Source organism: Saccostrea echinata, unplaced genomic scaffold (assembly GCF_033153115.1).
Source record: "Saccostrea echinata isolate AGI-Se365-2 ecotype Australia unplaced genomic scaffold, CSIRO_AGI_Sech_v1 ptg000002l, whole genome shotgun sequence".
Lineage (NCBI taxonomy): Eukaryota > Metazoa > Mollusca > Bivalvia > Ostreida > Ostreidae > Saccostrea > Saccostrea echinata.
This window is the reverse complement of record NW_026889751.1, coordinates 902,547-925,706: the sequence shown is the minus strand read 5'-3', so window position 1 is coordinate 925,706 and position 23,160 is coordinate 902,547. Positions and strand designations below refer to the sequence as shown.

The window sequence follows — 23,160 nt, the reverse complement described above, 5'->3', positions numbered from 1 at the left end:
TAAAAATATATACATATATATATACATGCCATCGTTTAGTCTACTTCTAAGGTATAGTGTTTGATCCAGAATGTCATTTTCTATAATGGCTTTACATCCAGCTCAGTCTTTCAAACAGTAGTTTCCTTCTTCGAAAAACGAGACCTGAAATGACATACTGCCTCTTCTTTCTCAGGGTGCACAAATGCGCTGCAGAGAGGTGGTGGCTTCAGTGATGGCAGACAGATAATGGGCTCCAGTGTTGTCTCAGTTGCTGACTTCAAGGTCTCCTTCATCAGTGTGGATGTATATCCTGGAATTTGAAAGACAAGAGACATTATGTGAAACAGTTCTCCTAATTTTCACTGTAACTTGCATTTTTACAATTTCAGTGTACAGTACAGTTAACTGTTATGTAAAAATAAACAGTGATAAGCTCTGACTTTTTGTAATTGATATTTGAGGTGTCGAGATCAATAGAAGAGTGAATTTGTAATATGTACAATATATAGGCTCCACTGTTAACTTCCGTATACTGTAGTCACCCTGTTTGAATTTTGGGAAGCTGATCTTGTATTGCAGATCACCATCTCTGGTAACGGCATGAGCCCTAGATGAATTTTCATTGTAGTGGATAGCAGCAATCATCAGTCTGTAATGTAATACACATTTTTTATAGTAAATGATTGTACTTCTATGCAATTAGTACATAACTGAAATCTTACAATCAAACATAATAAAGATAAAAGGGGGAACAAGTATGGTAAAAAAATAATGCAGCTTTCTGTGAATGCTTACGTGCAATACATGCCATGGTATGAAAATGAAATCATCTTAGGGGCAAAATGGTTGATGTTGCTGTGAAATGCCTCAATCTGGGAAGTCTGGAAGAGGGGGAAAGCTTTGGGATGTCTTTCTGCATCTGTTTGGAGAGTATCAGATCTGATATTTTCTCACTGGCTTTTGATCCTATTGAATATAAAAAGAAAGTTATTTTTACTACAAAAACTAAGATTTCATTTGAGATTCAGCCAATAAGGCAAAGTAAGCACTACAAAGATCCTTGAAATATTGTGGTATTTATCAATAATCAATAATAAGTTAGCAGAGCAATGCAATTAGTTCATTATTTTAGACATGAAGTTTAAAATAATAATGTAAATAAATATGTGGAATATTTACCTGACTTCAACCACTTTTTCTTCTGCCCATCGGCTTCAAGGTCGCCATGAGCACATGTTGGAAACAGAGCGTTGTGCCCTGTGTGAACATTGTGGATGTGGTTTTCCACTGACTCCCATTTGGCCCACATCACCTCCCCATCACCATCTGGTGTGGAGGCTGCGACCCAGTACAGGTGATTGGTCAGGCTCTTGCATCACTTCACCAGATCTGCACAGTCCTTCAACTTGGATGCAGCAACAATTTTCTTCTTTAAACCTGAAATATTTGTGATAAATAATAAAAGGAAGTCTAGATTTGAATAAAGGAAAATAAAAGCAAAACTAAAGTGAAAGTCTATTACATGCATCCTTTACTTTTTTAAAAGTGTTATAAAAAAATTGAAACAATACTGAAAAAAACATATACTGTGATAAAACAAAATAATCAAACAATGGTAATACACATGTAAATTTATATGTATACAAACCTTTAGCTACATGCCAGACATCATAATAATGTTTTGTGTTTGGTAAGTTTTCTCTGATCCATTTCTGAATTTGTAGATGTCTGTCTGTAACGATGGTTCCCACTTGTAGTTCTTGGTCTTGTAGCCACTGTATAGCCCTTTCCAGTCCTCTTTTCTCCATACCATTACTATTCTTCACTTCGTTGCTCTGTAAATGATAGTGAAATGCTTTATTTTATAAATAACAAATACATCAAGAAGGCCATATTTATATGCATTATAACAAATTACTAAATGTTCAAAAGAAGCCCAATAACTTACACAAAATTCATAAATACAGAGAAACATTGATTATGTAAACTTGATGAATTATTGCACTCTTTTGTACCTGAACTAGCTGTATGTCAATGACGGTGCCAGTGTCCAAGTCCATGGTGCTGTAGGAGCCATACTTGGCAGAATGACCGGGAGAATCAGCCCGACCATCTCCACCAATGACAAGGGGTTGTCCCTTCAGCTGGCATCTCTGAACATACTCTTTCTGTTGATTGTCCCATACACGGGCTATGGACGGAAACAAAATGGAGGATTGGTGGGTGAGGAAGGTTCTAGTAGAAATGATGGCAACCCCCATACACTTCAGGACACGGAGAACCTTAGCTGTCAGGGCCCCAGAGAATAGGATGCTGGCAGACAAGGCGAGGTTCCCAGATGGTATGGTTCCAATGGACAGTTGACTGCACCATTGCCAGGAGTATCCACAAAACATGCACTCAGCAGCAATCCTGACCATGGTCCCAATTACTTGCTGCACATCTGCTTTGGCATAACGATGGTATATCTTGCAGGTGTTGAACAAATCCAGGAGCTGGGACCTGCTCACAATGAACTTCCTCTCCTCTAGGGGATTACTTGATGTTCCACTCCTAAAGATAAAACCAATTTTATAAATCATAAATATGCCATCGAACCAATATTGCACCTTTATTATTATTTTTTTTTTTTTTGGAATATTATAAATCAAATAACCAGTCTTTTGAATAATGACATGAAATAGGTGTTTACCTATTGAGTGTACAGTTATAATCAGAGAAATAATTGAGGCTTTTCATTCACTTTGAACTAATTTAATCCGAACTACGGTATTGAAATTTTGCTATCTAAGTAATGGTAATATCTAATATCCATCAATAAAATAAAAAAATTACTCAATTTCACATCGAGATTCGTCTGAGCTGGATCCACATGGTTCATATATGGAGGCAACCTCACTGTCACTTGGATGTACTCACAGATTAACCACTACTAAAAGAGTCATGGGTCACAGCTGGTTTTCGTACACACTGGGAACTTGGAACATCACCTCTAGTATCAGTGACTTGATTTGCCTTTAGGTATTCCGCTAATACCTACATGTAATATTTAAACAATCAGAAATTTAGGACTACTCATTAATAAAAGGTATTATGAAATTCTAAAACATAAAAAAAATTATGTTCTTATTTAAAGTTATACAAATGTTTTTAAAAAAGTTGAATATTTATTGTAGTCTTCCTTCATATGCAGAAACATATAGTATCACTTGGGGCCTAGGACCCGTACCCTTTTCTCTGCAAGTCTTTTGCTATTTTTAGATGGTATGAAAATTTTATTGACAGACTCAACCATCCAATTTTATTGCAGTGAAGGCAAATTGAAAATAGAAAACTGCATTTCAATTATTTGTTTGGGATTTTCCTTTTCTAAAACATACATTATTCTTTCAGCTTTACCCAAATATATCGGTATATTATAGATCTGTAAGGTGGTGATTTATGCAAAATACACTTGAACCATGCTCACAAAAAACTACCCTCTAAACTTTGTAATATTTTGTCATTTCTAATTTACTCAGCAACCCAGGCTTAGCTTCAAGGTTACAGATTTTCACGAGGAAATTCGAACTAAAATAAAAATAATCATTTGTATTCGATATCGTGTTTTATTCCATATTTTATAATTGCAAATTTGTATTTAATCAGAGACTACTTAATGGACTTACCCTGTTTGCCTCACGCTTTATAGGAACAAGGCGGTCTGAAACACGAGGGGTCTCCAGAAATGCCTCGTTGAGATCGTCCCGTTTTCGCTTCGGGTAGACGGAAGGTATGGATCCTGGACGTAGTCGTTTCTTCGATGAGAATCCAAACTCTTTCATAAAAGAATGCTGTGCTTCATAGCAGTCTTCTTAAGAAATGAATTTAATTTTTGAAGATTCATGAGGACATGAACTACGACGCTTCACGCTTCGCGCGTTAGCGCTTCATGATAAATATGCCGGCGTGAAGCGTTGTAGTTCATGTACCTCATGAATTTTCAAAAATTAAATTCATTTCTTATGTTTATATTATTTTTTTAATGAGTCGCCACAAATAAAGCCATTCAACTGTCATTTTTAAAGCAAAACAGTTTGCACTATAGTTTTGACGTCAAGTACGTTATTATGACGTAACAATGGAGATATTCATGCTCATCCATGGTAGTTCATGAGAAAATGAACAGTATTCGAATTTGCAAAGAATCTTAAGGAAAAATATTCGGAAATGTAAATATATTGAAATGTTCGCTGCATATCACAGTATACTGCGATGGCCCAGTCCAGTCTGCCCTAGTGAGCTTAACAAATCTAGTCCAGGCAGCTCTCAGTCGCTCTTCTTTGGGAAAAATATGCACCGATACACTGTCCGATTGTCTCTTACTACACCCTGCAACTACACACATACGTCCCTTGCTTTTACCACTCATTTGTACGCTAAATAAACACACGATGTACGTTGTAATCCTTCATTCATAAGCGCCAGCTGATGTGTTAAGACGTCACTTCCGTCCGCTCCATCTTAGCCTCGCTTTCGAGATCGTAAAGGCGTGAATTTTCGAAAATCGTACATTTTAGCCTATTTCTTGCTTATAAGGGATCGCATTAAAATGAAACCTTCGACGTATATTTTATTAATAAAAATGCATCATTTAAACTGAACTTGTACTTTGACTTCGCAGACACTTTAAAAACAAAAGTACGAATTCATGTAAACAGGTACGTCAAGTACATGGTTTATCGAAAACAGCCCAAGAAATTAACTATATTAGGGAAAGGATTTAACATTTTGTGCCATTAAAAATAATTATCAAAATATAACCAAAACTAAATAACCGTAATATACAAACCAAGAGAAAATGTTCCCGACGAAGATTTAATTCGTGTCACCTTTCAAAGGTAACCAATGAACTCATTCATTACCGGTCGTGTGAAACTTACCTTGGATTCCTTCGGAAACAAAAAGAGCGACATCTCTTTATAGATAAGATACCAATGTGGCTGCGGAACATCACTCATTATTTCTTCGTCTTAAAAAATGATCCGGCAATTAACACTTAATATCTTTGAATATATAGACATTTTCAAGATAAGCTGCATTTTTTTTTATTTCTAGAGATCTTTTTATAACCTAATATAATTTCGGGTGTTAACATTTTGGATAACTCAAGCCCCTCTGGAGTTTGAGTTCATTTTTAAAGTGTCCTTTCTGATGTTATTAAGTCTTCATACTACTAAAAAGTATACTTTTACTACTACAAATCCCTGTTTACTGTCGTAAATTTACATGTACATACCTTAAAAGCTTGAAACGACAAATTATGAACAGCGTTGACGGCTTCCGTGTTCTTCATAGAGTGAATATTTCATTTTTAATGGCAAAAAATGTATTTAAACCGCAAGACATTGTCTAAATATTTACTATCTGACTGTCACTATATACAATGTTCCTTAAATATACAAAGCAATGTTAATACAGAAATTTTATGAGAAAAATATAATGATATTAAATATTTATACATAATACCCGTTCCATAGAATTTTCATATTTTTGCAGTATTTATTGACGACATTAAAGGAGAGATTGTTGGTCTATTTGGTTTTTTTTAATACATCGAGAACTTTTCACTGTTTTCAAAACTCTTAAATCAAAATAATGCAGAATCAAGAAAAAAGACGTTATAGATAAGATAACTCTCTAAATTATCTATTCTCATTTTGGGTACTTTTCTTTCAAAATCTGATATAGAGCTGTAAATTCTGTCAGGAATAGTGACTGGACAGATACAGATTACTTATATTAGATTGTTTGTAAACCAAAAATACTGTCTTAGATAGATTAAAAGAAACGCAACAGAACATCAAATTCATGCTTTGAAAAGGTAAGAACATACCAGATTCCTTTGAATCAGCACACTGCTCAGAGTTTATGTTTGACTTACAGGCTATGCCACATTTTCCATAGGCATCGCATGATGAATTGTTACAATGATCGCATTTTTTCTCACAATGAGTTCCGTAAAATCCATGATCACAGTAACCACAAACGAGGAGGCTGGTAACTTCTGAACATCCTTTGTTATTTGCGCATTTTTTTCTCCTATTAGTCCAACCCATTATACAAGCATCACAGATAGCATCATTATGACATATCTTACAATTTTCTTGACAACGTTGTTGACAAATCTCACCATAGTAACCATCTTCACATTCCAAGCATTTAGACGCATTGTAGCATAATTTGCAAACTACAGGACAGTTCGGGTCACATTCATTGCCGTATTTACCGTTATTACATCCGTATAAACAGTTTCCATTCATATCACACGTGTTACTTATGCAGGCATTGTCACACTTTTTTTCACATATTGAACCATAGAAAATGTTATTTTTGCATTGTGTGCACACATCTTCTGATACACACGATGAACAGTTTTCGGGACACTTGAAACATTTAGATTCAAAAAGGAACCAAGGATTCTCACATTTAAGGCACTGTATTTTTTGAATTCCATCAATAAAACCGCAGTGTGCACAACTTCCCGTAACAGCACTACAAGCCTGGTCACAATTCTCACCAAACCATCCATCTTTACACCCATGAACACAGGTCTGATTTCTAAAACATGTGGAATTTAAACAGTTAGTACTACATTCTTCTAAACAAAGTTGCCCATATCTCCCTGGAACACATCTTTCACACTGTCCTGTATCTTTATCACATTCTCCCTGTAAGTCACAATATTTACTGCACTTACGATTACAATTGATGCCGTAAAATCCGGTAGAGCATAAATAACAGTTACCTGATCGAACATCACACGATCCATTTCCTCCACATGAATCGGAGCACTTTTGAGCACATATTGAGCCAAAATACCCATCTTCACAAACTTCACAATTGTATCCATCTTGGCTACATTGCCGGCATTTACTTGGGCAAGTTTCATTGCATTTAGATCCACTGTATCCTTTCTTGCATTGCTCGCAGTTACCATTCTTTCTATCACATGAATCACCGTCGCAATTCGGGGAGCATGTGTTATTGCAAAATTTACCATAAAAGTCTTTTAAGCAATTATCACACACTCCACTCACTTTTTCGCAACTTCCATTGCATTTTCCAAGACAGGTATAATTACAGTGACTACCATAATAACCATTACTGCAAGACTGACATTCTTCTGATGTTTGAGTACAGACATTGTCTAAACACGTTGTTGGACAAGGCATAGAACAGTTCTTATTATAAAAACCTGTTTTACAACTACAGTACCCGGATGTCTTATCACAACGTCCATGGCAACCCACTGAGCAATTTAGCTCACATCGATTCCCAAAAAACCCATTTTTGCATTCTAGGCAATCGCCTGTATCCGAATTGCAACCTCTTTCATTACAAAACTTTGAGCATCTCTCTTTACAAAAGTTTCCATAGAAACCCTTCCGACAAACACAATTTCCCGTAATTTTGTCACACTCTTTGTCACAGCCAGGTTGACAGATGCTGCTGCAGTTTTTCCCGTAAGTTCCTCTGGTACATTCTGGTATTGAAATAAAAGTTGAAAACTAAATTATTAATGTTATTAATTACTTGATGTATATAATATAATTGTGGTTTATATCCTGTCTCGTTTGTTTATTCACTGTCTTTCTAAGATGGACAGAAAATACATACGTACAATTCTATTTTCTTATATATATATTATAGTAAAAGTTAATACAGAAGAAGTCTGAAAAATTTAGTTGCTACTTTTTATTTACCAGCATATGAAATAATATAAAAAACTTAATTACATAATTTTGAAATTCATATCAACGCAAAACTAAAATTTATATTTCTCAAAACACATGTCAAAACACATGTTTGGCTATTTGGAGAGAAGTTTAAAATGCAGATAAGGATAATATATTATTGAATTAATTTTATATAGTTTAAATATTAACTGTCAACTCATTATTTAAGGAAATAAGAAAACAAATGTCTGTAACGGCCGAGTGTAAGCTACCAATACTTGTACACCCACACAAAACATATAATTAAATTTTGAATTGTAACTAATAGAGCAGCTCAGCTGCAAATCCATTATATGAAATGGAATATATGCATATAATTAATAGTGTTTGGTAATTAACTTAATTAAAACAAGGATAGGAATTAACGACGACGGACCATATTCATTTCTGCAATATATTTTTTATTCAAATTTTAATATGAGGTAAAGTGACTTTTGGTGCGTTAAAATCAATAAAAAAAATTATATGGTCATCGATGTAGATTTTTAATGGGGAGTGTTTCAAAGTTGTCGATGGAAATCGATAATTACTATAGGAAGTATTGGGAAATTGCCAGTGTAGGGTATAAGAGTAATCATTGAAAAAAAAAATCTGCGATAGAATTTTTATTCATATTAAAGGACAATGTTAACTAGACAATTTACCAGCAAATTATGCCAAAAAATAAATGTGTCATCGTCTTAGATTTTTCAGAGGGGCATGTCAAAAGCAGGTGTAGGGCACATTTAGGGGGGATTTTCAATGAAAATACCGTGGCCAAATAAATCATTTATTTATAAAATTAACAAATGAATATAAATCGAAATATTTACAATATATTTAAATTGAGAGGAAATGTTTGAATAATTATCTTTTAAAGAATTAAAAATTAATATTTTTTTTCTCTTTTGCAATACATAATTAAGTCAATTTGATTCAAGGCATATGCGCGGTTTTCTGCGCAGTGGCTCGAAATTTCGAACTAGGTCCGTCGTCCTTAATGTACCAAAATGCTTCAACGCCTTGATAAATGTATTATTTGATATACACAAAACTGTACATTACATATAAACATACCAAAATGTTGAAATTCAAACACTTGAAGGGTTGTATTTCTTGTAGATACAATTTCAAGATATGTTCCTTTCAGAGGATTCCTGCACGTCATTGGTACAGTTTTCTTAGTATCCATGTCGTTATGCAATAATGCGTCACAAATCACATCAGGATTACGGGAAAAAAAAAATTTCTTTAACATAAAATATATAGGTCGTATTTTGCCCTACAATGAAAACATAATCATCATATATAACCCAGCCATACATATCATAAAGATTGTTAGGGGCCCATTAAATTACTTAGCATAGTTTAAATATTGTTATAAATTAGGATTTGCGAAATAAATCTGTATTTAAAAAGTACTTACGAAGTCGCAGAGTAATATATATTCTATCAATTTCTGTAGACCTTTTTAATTGGACTCTTACAAATGGATTGACGTAAGAAACCTCTACAGAAGTATTAACATCACCATCAAGTATTTGATAATTCATTTCATTTTCGACATGACCTTGATATAAAGTGTTAGCTGAAAAAACCCGAGTTTTATTCAATAATGTAGACAAAGAAAAAATATAAATATGCATTATTAAGGTGGTTAATTTTTAAAAGCATATTTTTACTGCTTGTAAACTTTGATTATTTAAAGTACACTTCACCTCTTTGACATTTGTTTTTAGTAGAACCACTCCATCCAGGCAAACATTCTGTACAAGTTTTGTTACAGACTACACAGTGACAGACACAGGTACCATTACTCCAACACTGTCCTTAATAATGAAACGTGAGAATTTAGATGAATGAAATATGAAAATAACGAACAGTATTCAATCTCCAAAGTCCAATGAAACGATACAAATTTGGAGCAGAGCAAACAGGGACCTCAAAATTTAGAGGTGGGATCAGGTGTCATGGAGGAGTGACAATCCCCTGCCGTCCAGCCACACCCACCGTGTGCTTCTTGTCATGATCGGAGAAAAAAAAACAGAAAAATTCGTAGACAGTTCAGTGTATAAATAATGGCCTAACAATTAGTGTGAAAAACGTCAGTCAGTATTTGACTCAATGATAGGTTGTATGTGCTGACAAGGTTATTGTATCGACCGTAAAACTTGCGAAAAAATGACTTCAGACGAGACTGTTGATATCCTTGTTTCATCAACTTGTTTGTCAATAGCTTGCCTCGTTTTAGAAATTGTTCATACGCAGAGCATGCTCTTTCGTATCGAATCAACTGAGAAACATAAACTCCATATGCAGGTGTTAAGGGTACATTAATTGCTACATAAGTAAGGAAAGTTGACGATTGAAAAGTTGAAGTCATCACGTTTATCATAAAGCTTTATTGTTAGGTTACCGTTAACGTCTTTTTCTAGTAAAATATCTAAATAAGAAACTGATGTGTCAGAATCTGTGGTATCTTATATTTCAAGCTCACTGGGATATGTCAAGTCGACATATGAATGAAAGTAACTATTGTTAATTGATAATACGTCGTCGATATATCAAACTGTCGAGTTGAAGGCCACGGCAAGTGTTTTGTTCTTCTCATGTAGAAGTTTTTGAATAAATTCTGCTGCATATGAATACAAAAATAGGTCTGCTAATAATGAATCTAAATGGTTTAACTCGGTCATACGAATATTCATTGTACAGAGCTAAAGTTAAATCCTTTGAAAACCCACACATGGCTAATTAAGCGAGTGCTTTTTCACGGTTTCTGTAGTGCTTATAGCGGATAAGAGTCTTTCATACATTTTTTCGAAAGCCAGTATCAAATTTCAGCTGAGTGGACTGAAACGATGCAGATAATGTGCCGTATACAGGGACACACCACATAACATCGAGTGCGCATGATGGATCCAGCGACCTTTCGGTTACTGGCAAAACAACTGTGACCACTGGGCTATCTGATCCATCGTACAAATGACAAGATATCAACATAAACTTATGGAATTCTTCATAATTAACAAACGTTTTTGAACATTTTGTTCACAGTTCATTTACAACGTTAATAGTTGAGGAACTACATATATTTAATTAACCCTTCAAATAATAAAAAAACAACAACAACATTTTTTCGCCGTTATAATATTTTTTTGTCAAAAGAAAACAAATAAGACACTGCGTCTTAATTCTACATGTAACGATAAAATTTTCAAAGATTGATCGGTCTAAAATTCTGCAAATAAATTAAAAATATATATCTGAGAGTGAGAACTATACACTGTATGTGAAATAAAAGTTATATATATATACGCACACATACACACACCCTCACACACACACACCCTCTCACACACACACACACACACACACACCCTTGTTTGTAAATCCAGCCAACTGACTACATTTGAAATTTTACCTTCATCTCGCTTCACTGATTTAGAGGCTTGAAAAAGAGAAAGTAAGACTAGAATCTACCGAGGTTAACCTTGGGATTCCACTGTATCTACAGGAATTTTTGATATCTTTTACTTTAATTTTATTGAAATTCGACATGAATCTCACTACATTTTTACACTTATTGAACACACACGTGCAAATCAGTACAGCCAATTCAACCGTCAATTCACTACAAGGTTATAAACACACAGGAAAATCGCTACAGCTAGTGATCATGTTTAATTATAAAATAACACCGTTTATTTTATGTTATTTACTGGTATAAATGGTGAATGTATGTACAAGACAGTACACAAGATCAAAGGAAAAGATTGGATATACGGCAAAAATGTATGCTATCAGAGCTGTTCCCATGTTGACTTATACATGTATACAGCGCCGGTCTAACATAAACTATAATTAACATTAATCTCAGAGTCGATAATTGAAGATATCTTTTAATAATCAAGGACATCATCAATTCATTTTTTATTATTAATAATGGAATGAACGATACTTTCGTTTAATGAAAGAATTGAATAAATCTTTTTTAAGACAATCTCTAATTTGATTCTTGCGAGTAAATTAATTTTCCGCTACTGTATTGATAGACCTATCTTCGATTCAATTGATAAGCTTTGAAGGAATTACGGGCATTTCAATTTTTTAGGAGAACCAGATAACATTTGCCGGTAGGGTGCTAGCATTGCATATGCAATACTCTCAAAATGCTTGTTGAAGTTACGAAAAAAGCTACTCCCTAAGCACCTAAATGGTCACTTTTGCTGATAATGAAGGAAAAAGCAACATCCGAAGCAAGACTGCTATTATCAGCAGTCAATATTAATTGCTCGGCATTAAAGCTAAATAACTTGCGATTTATAAGTTTTTTCAAAATTTAGAGTAGTTGCATGTTTGAAATAAATTTAATTTATTATTCTTTCAGCATCGAATGTTCTTTAAATCTTTCCCAAAAAATCTCTGTGTCAAGAACCATGTGGTTAGTTAGTAAAAAAACAAACTCGAACTTCAATTCATCATAGTTTCAAAACAGTAAATATTCCGTGATCTGGGTAACCAAAAAGTTAGTAGAATTAATTGTATTAATGATAATTCATTATCATTAAAACCCAATAATAATCGCCCAAGTTCAAGTGCAAGTTCAGTTTATTCATTCACCAACCCAAAATAACAGTACATGGGATACATTTATAACATATATATACATTTCATATAAACTGTTCAGAGGTACAATATCTATATATACAATGCAAAAACATGATATAAAATGAATAATGATAATGATAAAAATACTTAGCCGTTCCATTTTTAACCATTTTCAAGAGAAAAGTCTTAAAAGATTAAATAAAGTTATATACCCTAATGGATAGTTAAGAAGATGCAGTCGCCCGCGTGGCGCAGTGGTTAGAGCGTCTGCTCTAGAGTCGCGAAGTAAGGAGTTGATCCTTACGTCGCGGGTTCGAATCCCACTGTGGAACGTGGAGAACGGTCCTTCGGATGAGACCGTATAAATCGAGGTCCCGTGTCGCAGTAGGTGCTGGCACAAAGAATACCCTCACTGCTCAATGGCCGTAAGTGCCGAGTATAGGACAAAATTTGCAGCTCTCCACCGGCAAGTGGTGGCGTCTCCATATGAGTGAAAAATTCTCGAGAGGGACGTAAAACAACATACAAACAAAAGAAGATGCGAAGACCTCCTGACCGCTTGGTGAAATTGTGTTTTAACGCCTTACAAAATGACAGCCCTACTGCTCAGATTGACCGGTGGGGCAGACTTTTAAGAAATTAAAAATACGCTAACAAGAAGCGCTATCTGTGGTTTAGGTAGAAAATGCTAAAATGCATGTCTAAACGGACAAGTTGTCTCAAGCCGCCTCAGTACCCTTAATAGATTCAGGGCAAAGCCCAGATGATGGCGCAGAGGAGTAAAGACCGTGAAAGCTCCGGAATTTTGACGATGCAAAGCCAGTTTATTCATTATAATAGAAGAAATTGGAGAATAGATATATTTTTGTTCTTATTCTAGTGAGGCATACAGGGCGACTCAAATCTCTCGGTACTACATTAATAGTAAGAGTATTTGATTTTTTTTTAAAAGAAGATAAATCAATCATAAGTTCATGAAATAGATTATAACGTGTACATAAACAGAAAATTTAAAAGGGCGTTTTGGGGATAACATTTATGTATCATGTTTCTACAATGAATTTCAGTATAAATATGAAAGTAAAAATTATGAGAAAAATCCATATACAAAGATGGTTTTCTATGCAAACTTCGTGATAATTATAGTTTTGTCAATGATAAAATATGTACAACCTTTGATTTTGAGTATTCTATGCCCTGAAGGAGTATTAATTTTTTTTTATCGATTTATTTTGGGGGAGATTAAATTATGTGCATGCTTGAGCATATAAGGAAATATGGAGTCTCTGCCATACCAGCCAAATTAACATCATTTTTATGTTACTTGTGTTAAAGATGTATTCAAATAAAGCATGTAAATTGAAAGGATAAAAAAAACCATGTGATAACTGGTTAGAAATTTTAAATATTTCAGCAATATTAATAATGCCATCACATTGTTGGGGCTAGAGTTAAATTCCACTGATGAGAAGAATGACTGAATTTAATTGCTGCTAACATCAAATCAATTACTGATCTCATCAATTCAAATGATGCGCGCCTTCATTTTTCTAATGTTTGCCAGCATCAATAATTCGCATTAATTCAATTGATGAGAGCAATAATTGATTGGCATTTCAGTTCATATGAGAGCAATGATTGATTTCATGATATATTTCAAGTAATTTAAGATGACTTCACTATTTCGTGTTTAAGAAATACAAGAATACAAGAAAACAATGGATAAATGTATTAAAGAACATTCTTTATCTATAACGTCAAAATTAGAAAATCTACAGAAAAGTGATATTAAGGAATATTGGAGAATTTTAAATAGTTCGAAGGCTAGATGTAAAACTGAAGTTGATATCAAAGCAATGTACGATTTTTTGAAAAAAAAAAAATAATGAATATAAAGGTGATGTAGATGATAATGATGTCAATTTCGATAAAAACTCCCCTTTAAATTGTCAAATCTCTGCAGAAGAAATCTTGCAAGCAGTTAACAAACTGAAAAATAATAAAGCTCCAGGGTATGATCAAATCTGTAACGAATATATAAGTACAACAATATCATGTTTTGCCACTATATGTTGACCTTTTCAATTTCATTTTTGATACTGGTTTTGTACTTGAGGAATGGCTTATTGGTAACGTTAAGCCAATGTATAAAAACAAGGGAGACCCAACTCTTCCTGAAAACTATAGACCAATAACACTATTAAGCTGTTTAGAAAAAGTATTTACCAGTATTTTATGCGAACGTTTGAATATTTTTGCTGATGAGTTAGAATTGATTACTGAAGCCTAAGCTGGCTTTAGAAAAGGATATGGTACAAAAGATAACATACTGATATTAGATTTTTTGTGTAAATTTGTTTCTTTTAGTAAAAAAAAAACTTTCTTGTGCATTTATTGACTTTAAACAAGCCTTTGATACTGTTTGGCGATCTGGTTTGTGGTCCAAATTGTTTAAAAGTGGTATAGATGGTAAATGTCTAAGATTTATCAAAAATATGTACAGTGGTATCAAATCGAAGATATATATTGATCAAAATATCTCTGAATTTTTCATGTGTAACCTTGGGGTAAGACAAGGGGAAAATTTATTCCAATTTCTTTTTATTTTATATATTAACAATTTAGAAAACTATTTATTGCAGAATAATATTGAAGGGGTTACGAGCTTTAGTGAAAAATTAGAAATTGAAATGCAGATTATGTTTAAACTTTTTATACTTTTTTATGCTGATGACACAGTTTTATTATCTGATAATCCAGAGGATTTACAAAGATCTTTGAATATTTTCTCTGATTATTTTGACCATTGGAAGCTTCAAGTAAATACAGACAAGACTAAAATAGTAATTTTTCTAGAGGAAGAATACCAAAGAAAATATTTTTGTATAGAGGTGCACCAATTGAAATTGTGAACGAATTTAAATATTTAGGTGTTATCATGTCTCGTAGTGGTTTCTTCAGAAGTGCCAAAACACATTTAACTAAGCAAGGATCAAAAGCCATGTATGGAGTACTTAGAAAAATAAGGTATTTTAATTTGCCAGTAGATTGTCAAATAGATCTCTTTGACAGAGTTAAAAGCCCAATTTGATGTACGGGTGTGAAGTATGGGGCTACGAAAATATAGATATTTTGGAAAAGGTACACTTAAAATTTCTGAAATTTGTTTTACATGTTAAATCCAGCACTCCAAATTGTATGGTATATGGGGAAACTGGGCGATACCCTTTAATAATACGTATAAAGGTACGAATGATTACTTATTGGGCTAAACTTTTGATGTCACATGAACGTAAGTTTACATATATGATGTATTGCTTTCTCCATAAATGCTTTTCTGAAGGTTTATTTATGCATCCATGGTTGAAATGTATAAAAGATATTTTGAATTCATGTGATCTGTCTTATGTGTGGATGAATCCAATTTTTTTTTAGTATTTCTTGGTTAAAATCTATTGTGAAAGAGACATTGTTAAATCAATTTTTACAAGACTGGCATATTCATGAGCATAGAAAATTCATCTAAATGTTTAAATTACAGGATTTCTAAAAACAATTTTGGACGAGAAATGTACCTAAGTAAACTCCCAAAAGATTTAAGAATTATATTGACAAAATTTAGAATTTGTAACCACAAACTTCCAATCGAAGCTGGTAGATGGACTAATACTGACAGATCTTTAAGAATATGTAATTTATGTAATAAGAATACTTTAGTTGATGAATTCCATTATGTAATGGAGTGTCCATACTTTTCCTCATTACGTATGAAACTTATTGATAAGAAGTATTGTTTTCATGTAAATACTTATAAGCTTATGTCCACCACAAATGTTGACTCACTGATAAAGCTGTCTTTGTTTGTTAAAAAGATATTGGCCTGTTTTCAGTAATACTCTTTCATTTGATACTACTCTTCCTCACTTGACTTTGTATTTTGTATATATGTAAATATGTTCATGTACCTCATATATCATTGTATGGTCTGAGAGAAATAAATAAACAACAGAAACTAAGGGATAAGCCGAGCCATTTTTACACTTGCAAAAATTTGGTACATAGACCCACTCTATATAAAAAAAAAATAGATTTGAGGGTGTTGCAGTTCTTTTGTTATTTTCCCTAAAGTTGTAGCAGTTTAAAAGAAAACAAAATTAGTAACAGAAAAGTTCATTTGTTTCTGATACAGCGGTATATACTATACAACACAATGTAGAGCAATATTTGAAAACTGCATATCGACTTCCAATTTGTCATTAAACCTCATTAGTTACATAGCAAAATAAATCTCCTTTTCTGTTTTTCAAATAGGGAATCGCCATTGTTTTGAAAAATTGCTTGCTTGAAACAGAATAAATTTGATATACGCATAAAGAGACAAGAATTTTCTTTAAAACTGCCATTTCCGATTTTTGTTTAAAAGAGGCATATTTTTGAAAATTACAAAAATCGAATAAAAATCGTCTTCAATGCCAAACACAAAATGTGTACATAAAATAGCACAAATAAAGAGCAAGAGCCACGAACCATCAAAAATGGCCCTGTGTCAAAAATAAACGGGTTTTTGTCAATTGATAGTGAAGACCTTTAGCTTTGCTTTGCCGTTTTTCTTTTTTCGATATCGATTGTATTTTTTGAAAAAGAGAGTTTGAAGTATGGTGGTGTTTTAAAAGAAAAATGCTAGTAGAACGTCATTTTCTGTAACGTAACGTCGTAGGGCGGAAAAATTTCCTTGATCGATTTTGCATGTATGAATATGTGACTTTGAATTAAAACTAGTATAAATAATATAATAAACATCATAATTACTTTAAGACGATTAAAAGCATTTGGAACTTGATTTTACTTGCCGTCTTTATGGTAACCTCGTGTTTAACTGATTGAATTATATAGATACATGAAGTAAAAACTAGAGGTACTGTGAACACTGAGCTCACAAAATGATACCCCGCCTATCATATATTTATAATGGCAAAGTCCATGTTTTGCTATGGGAGACCCGAAATATGTGTCTGATCAAAAGTGAAATAGGAGGTGCACAATGGCACAATGTAAAAAGATTCTGTGAAAGTATCATTAAATCTTTAATTTATTCAGGCGTATAAGAGGAGTTGCGGATAACAGATGGGTACCCTAATTATTATTTAAAGAATGGCAGTGTCTATGTTTTGCTATTGGAAACCTGAAATATGTGTCCGATCAAAAAGTGAAATAGGAGGTGCACAATGGCACTATCTAACAAAGATTCTGCGAAAGTATCATTAAATTTTATTGAGTGGTATAGGAGGAGTTGCGGATAAGAGATGTGTACCCCAAAGCGTAATGGACGGACGCACAGACGGACGGAAAGGACACCCCCATCAATATATATCCCAACTTTTCAAGCGGGAGTATAATAATCTGTGTGACTGTCTTGGAATATTTTCATTCTACCTGGTCCCTATGATAATATTTAAAAAAGGAACATTCTATTTATATCCCTTCAACACATTTTTGAGCGATGCTTCGCTCCTAGTGAAGTATTGTGTATAGATCATCATAAACAATATACGACATGCTTCAAATGCCGATAGTCTGACCAACTAAGTTTTCCGGATTTTTCCCTACAGGAGAGCAGATATTAAGCTGATCTTTGGCATGTACGTCCAGGCACGTAGTATCGTTTTTCAAAGTTGGGAAGGGGGCAGTCGGGAAAAAAATAATTGACAACATACTTGAAATGATCTTGAAACGAATGTTTCGGAACTGAAGAGCTAATTCTATAACTACATTGTAGGTAAAAGTATAATTGCAAAAAGTTTTGTTTAAATTGAAAGAGACTTTCAATGCAAAATTTTTAGATCCTGATATTGCGAGTATTTTAACGTATAAAAGATCTAAATTATTTGGACAAGAGGAAGAAGGAAAAAGTTGGAAGGACTTGTTTCTAATCCATTTATTCATTTGTAACAATAATTTGAACCTTGTTTTCGATACAGAAACAGGGAAAATTTTAGATTAATTGGAAAGGGATTTCGTAATTTATCAGAATGGTTTAATTAGTAAACAGAACTCATCAAAACATTCTAGCCCTAAATGTAAGTTTCTTTGGAGTAATATGGAAAACAGTAGAGTACAATTCAAAAAATATTCTTAAGAAAAATAAATTTGTTAAAAAATCACTCGTCACTGTCCATTATTATATATTTAACAGTATTTGCTGGAACCCCCCACCCCCTATTTTTTGCAAAATATTCGAATTTTTTTCTCCAAATACCTTAATATCTGCAGGGATTTTGTAAAGGTAGAGTCTGCGAAAATTCTATGATTATTTTCCATGTAAATGTATCAAAAGATTAAGCCGGAGGAATTTTTCGTTATTATCGCACGTAACCATTGTGTAAAATCCACACTTTCGATTTCATTTGCACATTATGGTTTTTATGGTTTATAAAAAGAGTAGAGCTACACTGATATTGCTGATATGTGGGTCACTATCATAATTGAAATACATGTACAGGTGTTCATTTATCCTTGTTTTATTGTCTCACAATCAGCACAAGATTGATTTTAATCAACAAAAGCTTGCTTAAAAATATTTTACTCGGAGAAGCAATAAAAGTTGTCCGTACATATTTTTTTTTTCAATTTTCTTTATGATTTTTTTTTTCGTGAAAAGAGGCGCTGCCAAACCAGTCCCCACCCCCCTTCTCATTGAGGAAAAAATAAGAGGAGTAGGAAAGTCTTTAACAATTTTAAATTTCTAGATTGATTTCTATTAATTAACAATAAAGAAAGTTAAATTCAAGACAACCTAAGAGAATAAAATAAAAATAACTACATTAGATGAAAATTTTGTTGCCATTAGTTTGTAACACTCCCCCCCCCCCCCCTCTTTTTTTCAATCTCAACTGGAAGTCTTGGATCTACCATTCTACATATCATGATACTAATAGTTTATACTGAGGGAGGAGGTACAAGTGTACTAACCAGAATAAGCTGACAATAGATTTAAAAAAAGAGTAAAAATTATTATCCAAAAAAAAATCTACTTCGTTGGGTTTAAAAAAATCTAGCTATAAACAACTTACGACCATACGTTTTAAACAACGTATTCCCGTTTTATTGATTTGTTTTTTAAAACACATTCTAAGATCTCTCTCTCTCTCCATGTGTTTTCACATCGCTGAATTCTTAGATAAATCCGTATACTAATAAAGTTGCAATGAAGAAATGATGACGGATAAAAACTTTGGGTAAATTATATGTAGTGTACTTATTTATTTAATTTATGTTTTGTCTGAATAGACCTATAATCACTACCCTTTCACTGACTGACGATCTGAAGCATAGCTATACTAATAATTAAATTGTGTTAGTTACAATGAAATATTTGGAGCACAGTACAAAAAATGCATAAACATTTTATACTGATGTCTAAGACATACGACATGCATTTAACGCAATTTTACTCACTGGGGGTACATGTATATTTGAATTATGTTTCACAAAGGATGGCAAGATCGGGTAAAAGTTTTATGTACATGTGCATCAATAGCCTCACTTCGATTTTAATAAATACAGACATATTAAAAATATACCGAAATATTCTTTTGTTTTTGATCACGGGCGCGCGATCGTCATGTGTAAGTGTTTTGACGAAACCCGATATCGGTGCACACATAACTGTATACTATAACTGTACATTATTTTGTATCAGCATGTATAAGCCATCGATTTAACTGAATTTTGTAAATCCATTGAGATGATTCTTCTGCATGTACATAAAAAAGGTGCGGAAATTAGATGATTATCTTAATGCGTATTTTTTTCATTCCTTTTTTTTCAATTTTTTTTTAATTTTCACTTTGGACAGCAACCATATCATTATTATTTCGCTTGTTTTAAAAAGGTATAGCGTGATATCTCTGCTACACTCTCTATTAATTTGTTTACAATTTAAGTCATGCCTGATAACACTATTAACAACAGTATTTTGAATTATTTCAGGGAGGGGAGGGGGGAGGGGTAGTAAAGAAAGACACCGTGGCGGGAATTTCTGATAACTTATAATTTGATGGTATCATCCAGTTGGGTTTACATGTAATTAAATCATATACATGTAAATAAATGTAAGGGCACTATCTAGGGCGTTAAAAGCTTTTCAGCAACATCCCAAATAATTTACAGCCTTTATGACGTCACAACTGACGTATTACTACTTAACATCATACATAATGACTTAGTCATAGTAAAAACCACAAAGTTTTTCCAGACATTTATTTCAGAAAATGTATGTAGTTGACTATTTTTCACATTTAGCGTTTTAAATGAACAATTTACTGATTTTCTAGCATATTTGGTGAAATTTATATTTTTTTTTATTATTACCTGAATTGAATGTAAACGATTGATCTACAAATTAAGGATTATTTGATCCATCAAAATTTAAATATAAAATCAAATTTCATATTGGCCACAGCCACGAACAACAACGATATTAAACATAAAGATTTGTATCGGTAATATCTATATCTATGGGAAGTATAAAAGTTGTTCTTGACTGTGGCCACATCTAACTTTGGGAAAATCTGTCGAAAAAACGGCATTTTTTAACGTTTTCATGAAACCGTCGCATTTTCCAACCGTCGCACGTGTTTAATGGCGCATTATATAACGATATAAGTTATGTATGGAAAAGAAGAATGGTGTCCTCTAATATTTAACGTATAGTACTCTTCTTGAACCGAAACTTTATTTTTGTGAAAAACACAGGGCCAAATATGATGGTTCGTGGCTTTAGCTCTTTGACGTCGGAACAGGTCTAGTGGTAAAGCGGGTGGACTCTATACGTATATTCTTTAACCTGAGAATGGGTTCGAACCTGGAAGGGCTGGTATATATACATATTTCTTTTTCTAAATATTGCGTCTAAATGATTGCATACATACGAGTAAAGGTTATCAATAGGTTACCATTTTATATTTGACAAATATTCAATGAAAAAAAAACTCATTAAAATAATTAAAGTGTTGCTGAAATTTTCATTCTCAATTTTCGCACCCTAGCGAGTTCCGATGCTTGGCGCCTCTGGTGCCCAAACACTACACTTTGCAAAAACTCTAGCTTACCTGTATCCTGTGTATATCATGAAAATTTCTATTGATTGAGATCGATTTAATAGAAAACTAGCTTGAAAAAATGGGGGCAAAACAAAATAGTTATAGTGAAAAACAATAAAATCTCACAGAGCCCTTTCTTTCAATTATCAATACATATAAAAGACCAAAAACTCTATCCAGAAGGAGTCAGATTGAGAAAGTAACACAAAGTTCATTACAACGTGTTTATAATAGAATTTAACAAGTATGGATTCACTTTATAATGAAAAGAATACATATTCTCTTTTAAACGATACTTAGTAATGGTTTATTCTCCGAACGTCTATTCGCTAAATCAACAATATAATTATCACACTCAATTAAGAGGCCCTCTAAGGGACACAGGTAGCGTTTACCTGTGTTCCCTTTATTCATTCTAAATTAAGTACATTTTTTCCCCAAAAATTAATCAATACCTTCTTAAATGTTTTAAATACTGCAAGGAATGTTCTGTCAGAAACGTAATCGAAATGCAAAGAAGGGGAAAATCTACTATATCGTACGTTCTCCCTGTAATGTAATGTACCTAAAAAAAAAAGGGAGGGGTCCAAAATAACCAACCCTGAGGGGTTGAGTTTTACTGGGGGAGGGGGGAGGGCTAGGGATAGACGTAGTATGGTGAGTCATGTGATGGGCAGTGGAATTCACTACTAACACACATGTCGAGTCACTATACCACTAACACACATGTCGAGTCACTACACTACTAGTTTTTAACACACATGTCGAGTCACTACACTACTTACACACATGTCGAGTCACTACACTACTGAAATATACATTACAAAATTAATACCAATTTTAAATCACACGATGAGCTATACCAGTAACACATATAAAATTATACATTCCCAACACATGAGTCACCATACTACATGTACAACTCACATAACAAATAACAAAATTACCACACAACTAACACACATGTCAAGTCACTACAGAACTAACACACATGTCAAGTCACTACAGAACTAAAACACATGTCGAGTCACTACACTATTAACACACATGTCGAGTCACTACACTTTTAATATATATTACAACTAACAGTATTAAATCACACACAATGAGTTATACCAGTAACACATATAAAATTATACGTTACCAACACATGAGTCAACATACAACATGTACAACTCACATTACAAACTAGAGGTACTGTGAGCACTGAGCTCACTAAATGATGCCCCCGCCTCCGATATGATTATAATGGCAAAGTCCGTGTTTTGCTCTGGGAGACCCGAAATAAGTGACAGATCAAAAAGTAATATAGGAGGTGCACAATGACACTATGTAATAAAAGATAGGGGGGGGGGGGAGGGGCGAGGGGCTAGGGATAAAGGCTACTACATGTATATAACACCGGACATATTTCATTAAAAACATATACATGTATATGTACCTGGACATCATAAATAACTGTTTAGAATAGTGAACGAGGTATAAATGTTTTATAAAATACAAAATATTATAAATGTATTTTCGAAAAATTTTAGTCATATCTAGCTGCAGATCTATAGCTCTCCACTGGTCTGAAAAAAATTGAATGGTTGTCATATTGACAAAATGAGAAAATCTGGGAATAAAAGGGGAAAATTGATCACTGATTCCAATTTCACTCTCTAAATGACATTCATGTAAATACAAAATTTTATTTTTGGGATACGATA

General features: G+C 33.3%; 2 protein-coding genes and 1 pseudogene across 2 annotated transcripts; all 3 read right to left on the bottom strand.

The window, feature by feature from the left end:
* Window positions 1–110: 110 nt before the first annotated feature.
* LOC133178324 (uncharacterized) lies at window positions 111–2,105 on the bottom strand (annotated as a pseudogene).
* On the bottom strand, window positions 2,083–4,937 carry LOC133203337 (uncharacterized). The gene is made up of 6 exons (XM_061339140.1): window positions 4,905–4,937; window positions 3,651–3,779; window positions 2,954–3,018; window positions 2,818–2,886; window positions 2,146–2,535; window positions 2,083–2,095 (listed from the first exon to the last, which is right to left on the bottom strand). The coding sequence occupies exons 1-6, from the start codon at window positions 4,935–4,937 to the stop codon at window positions 2,083–2,085; spliced, it is 699 nt and encodes a 232-aa protein (XP_061195124.1).
* A 447-nt stretch (window positions 4,938–5,384) lies between these two features.
* On the bottom strand, window positions 5,385–11,558 carry LOC133203326 (multiple epidermal growth factor-like domains protein 6). Its single transcript, XM_061339136.1, has 7 exons — window positions 11,462–11,558; window positions 9,458–9,568; window positions 9,166–9,327; window positions 8,996–9,021; window positions 8,817–8,919; window positions 5,858–7,507; window positions 5,385–5,413 (listed from the first exon to the last, which is right to left on the bottom strand). Exons 1-7 carry the CDS (start codon window positions 11,556–11,558, stop codon window positions 5,385–5,387), a joined length of 2,178 nt encoding a protein of 725 aa, XP_061195120.1.
* Between the last annotated feature and the right edge of the window lie 11,602 nt (window positions 11,559–23,160).

Coding starts and splice junctions, on each gene's coding strand:
- LOC133203337 (XM_061339140.1), bottom strand. CDS start 4,937: ATGTCGCTCTTTTTGTTTCCGAAGGAATCCAAG. Junction 2,887..2,953: donor GGTGATGTTCCAAGTTCCCA/GTGTGTACGAAA, acceptor AGTACATCCAAG/TGACAGTGAGGTTGCCTCCA. Junction 2,536..2,817: donor GAATCTCGATGTGAAATTGA/GTAATTTTTTTA, acceptor TTTTATCTTTAG/GAGTGGAACATCAAGTAATC.
- LOC133203326 (XM_061339136.1), bottom strand. CDS start 11,558: ATGGGAACAGCTCTGATAGCATACATTTTTGCCGTATATCCAATCTTT. Junction 9,328..9,457: donor TAAAAACAAATGTCAAAGAG/GTGAAGTGTACT, acceptor GGGTTTTTTCAG/CTAACACTTTATATCAAGGT. Junction 7,508..8,816: donor GTTTGAATTTCAACATTTTG/GTATGTTTATAT, acceptor TTTCAATACCAG/AATGTACCAGAGGAACTTAC.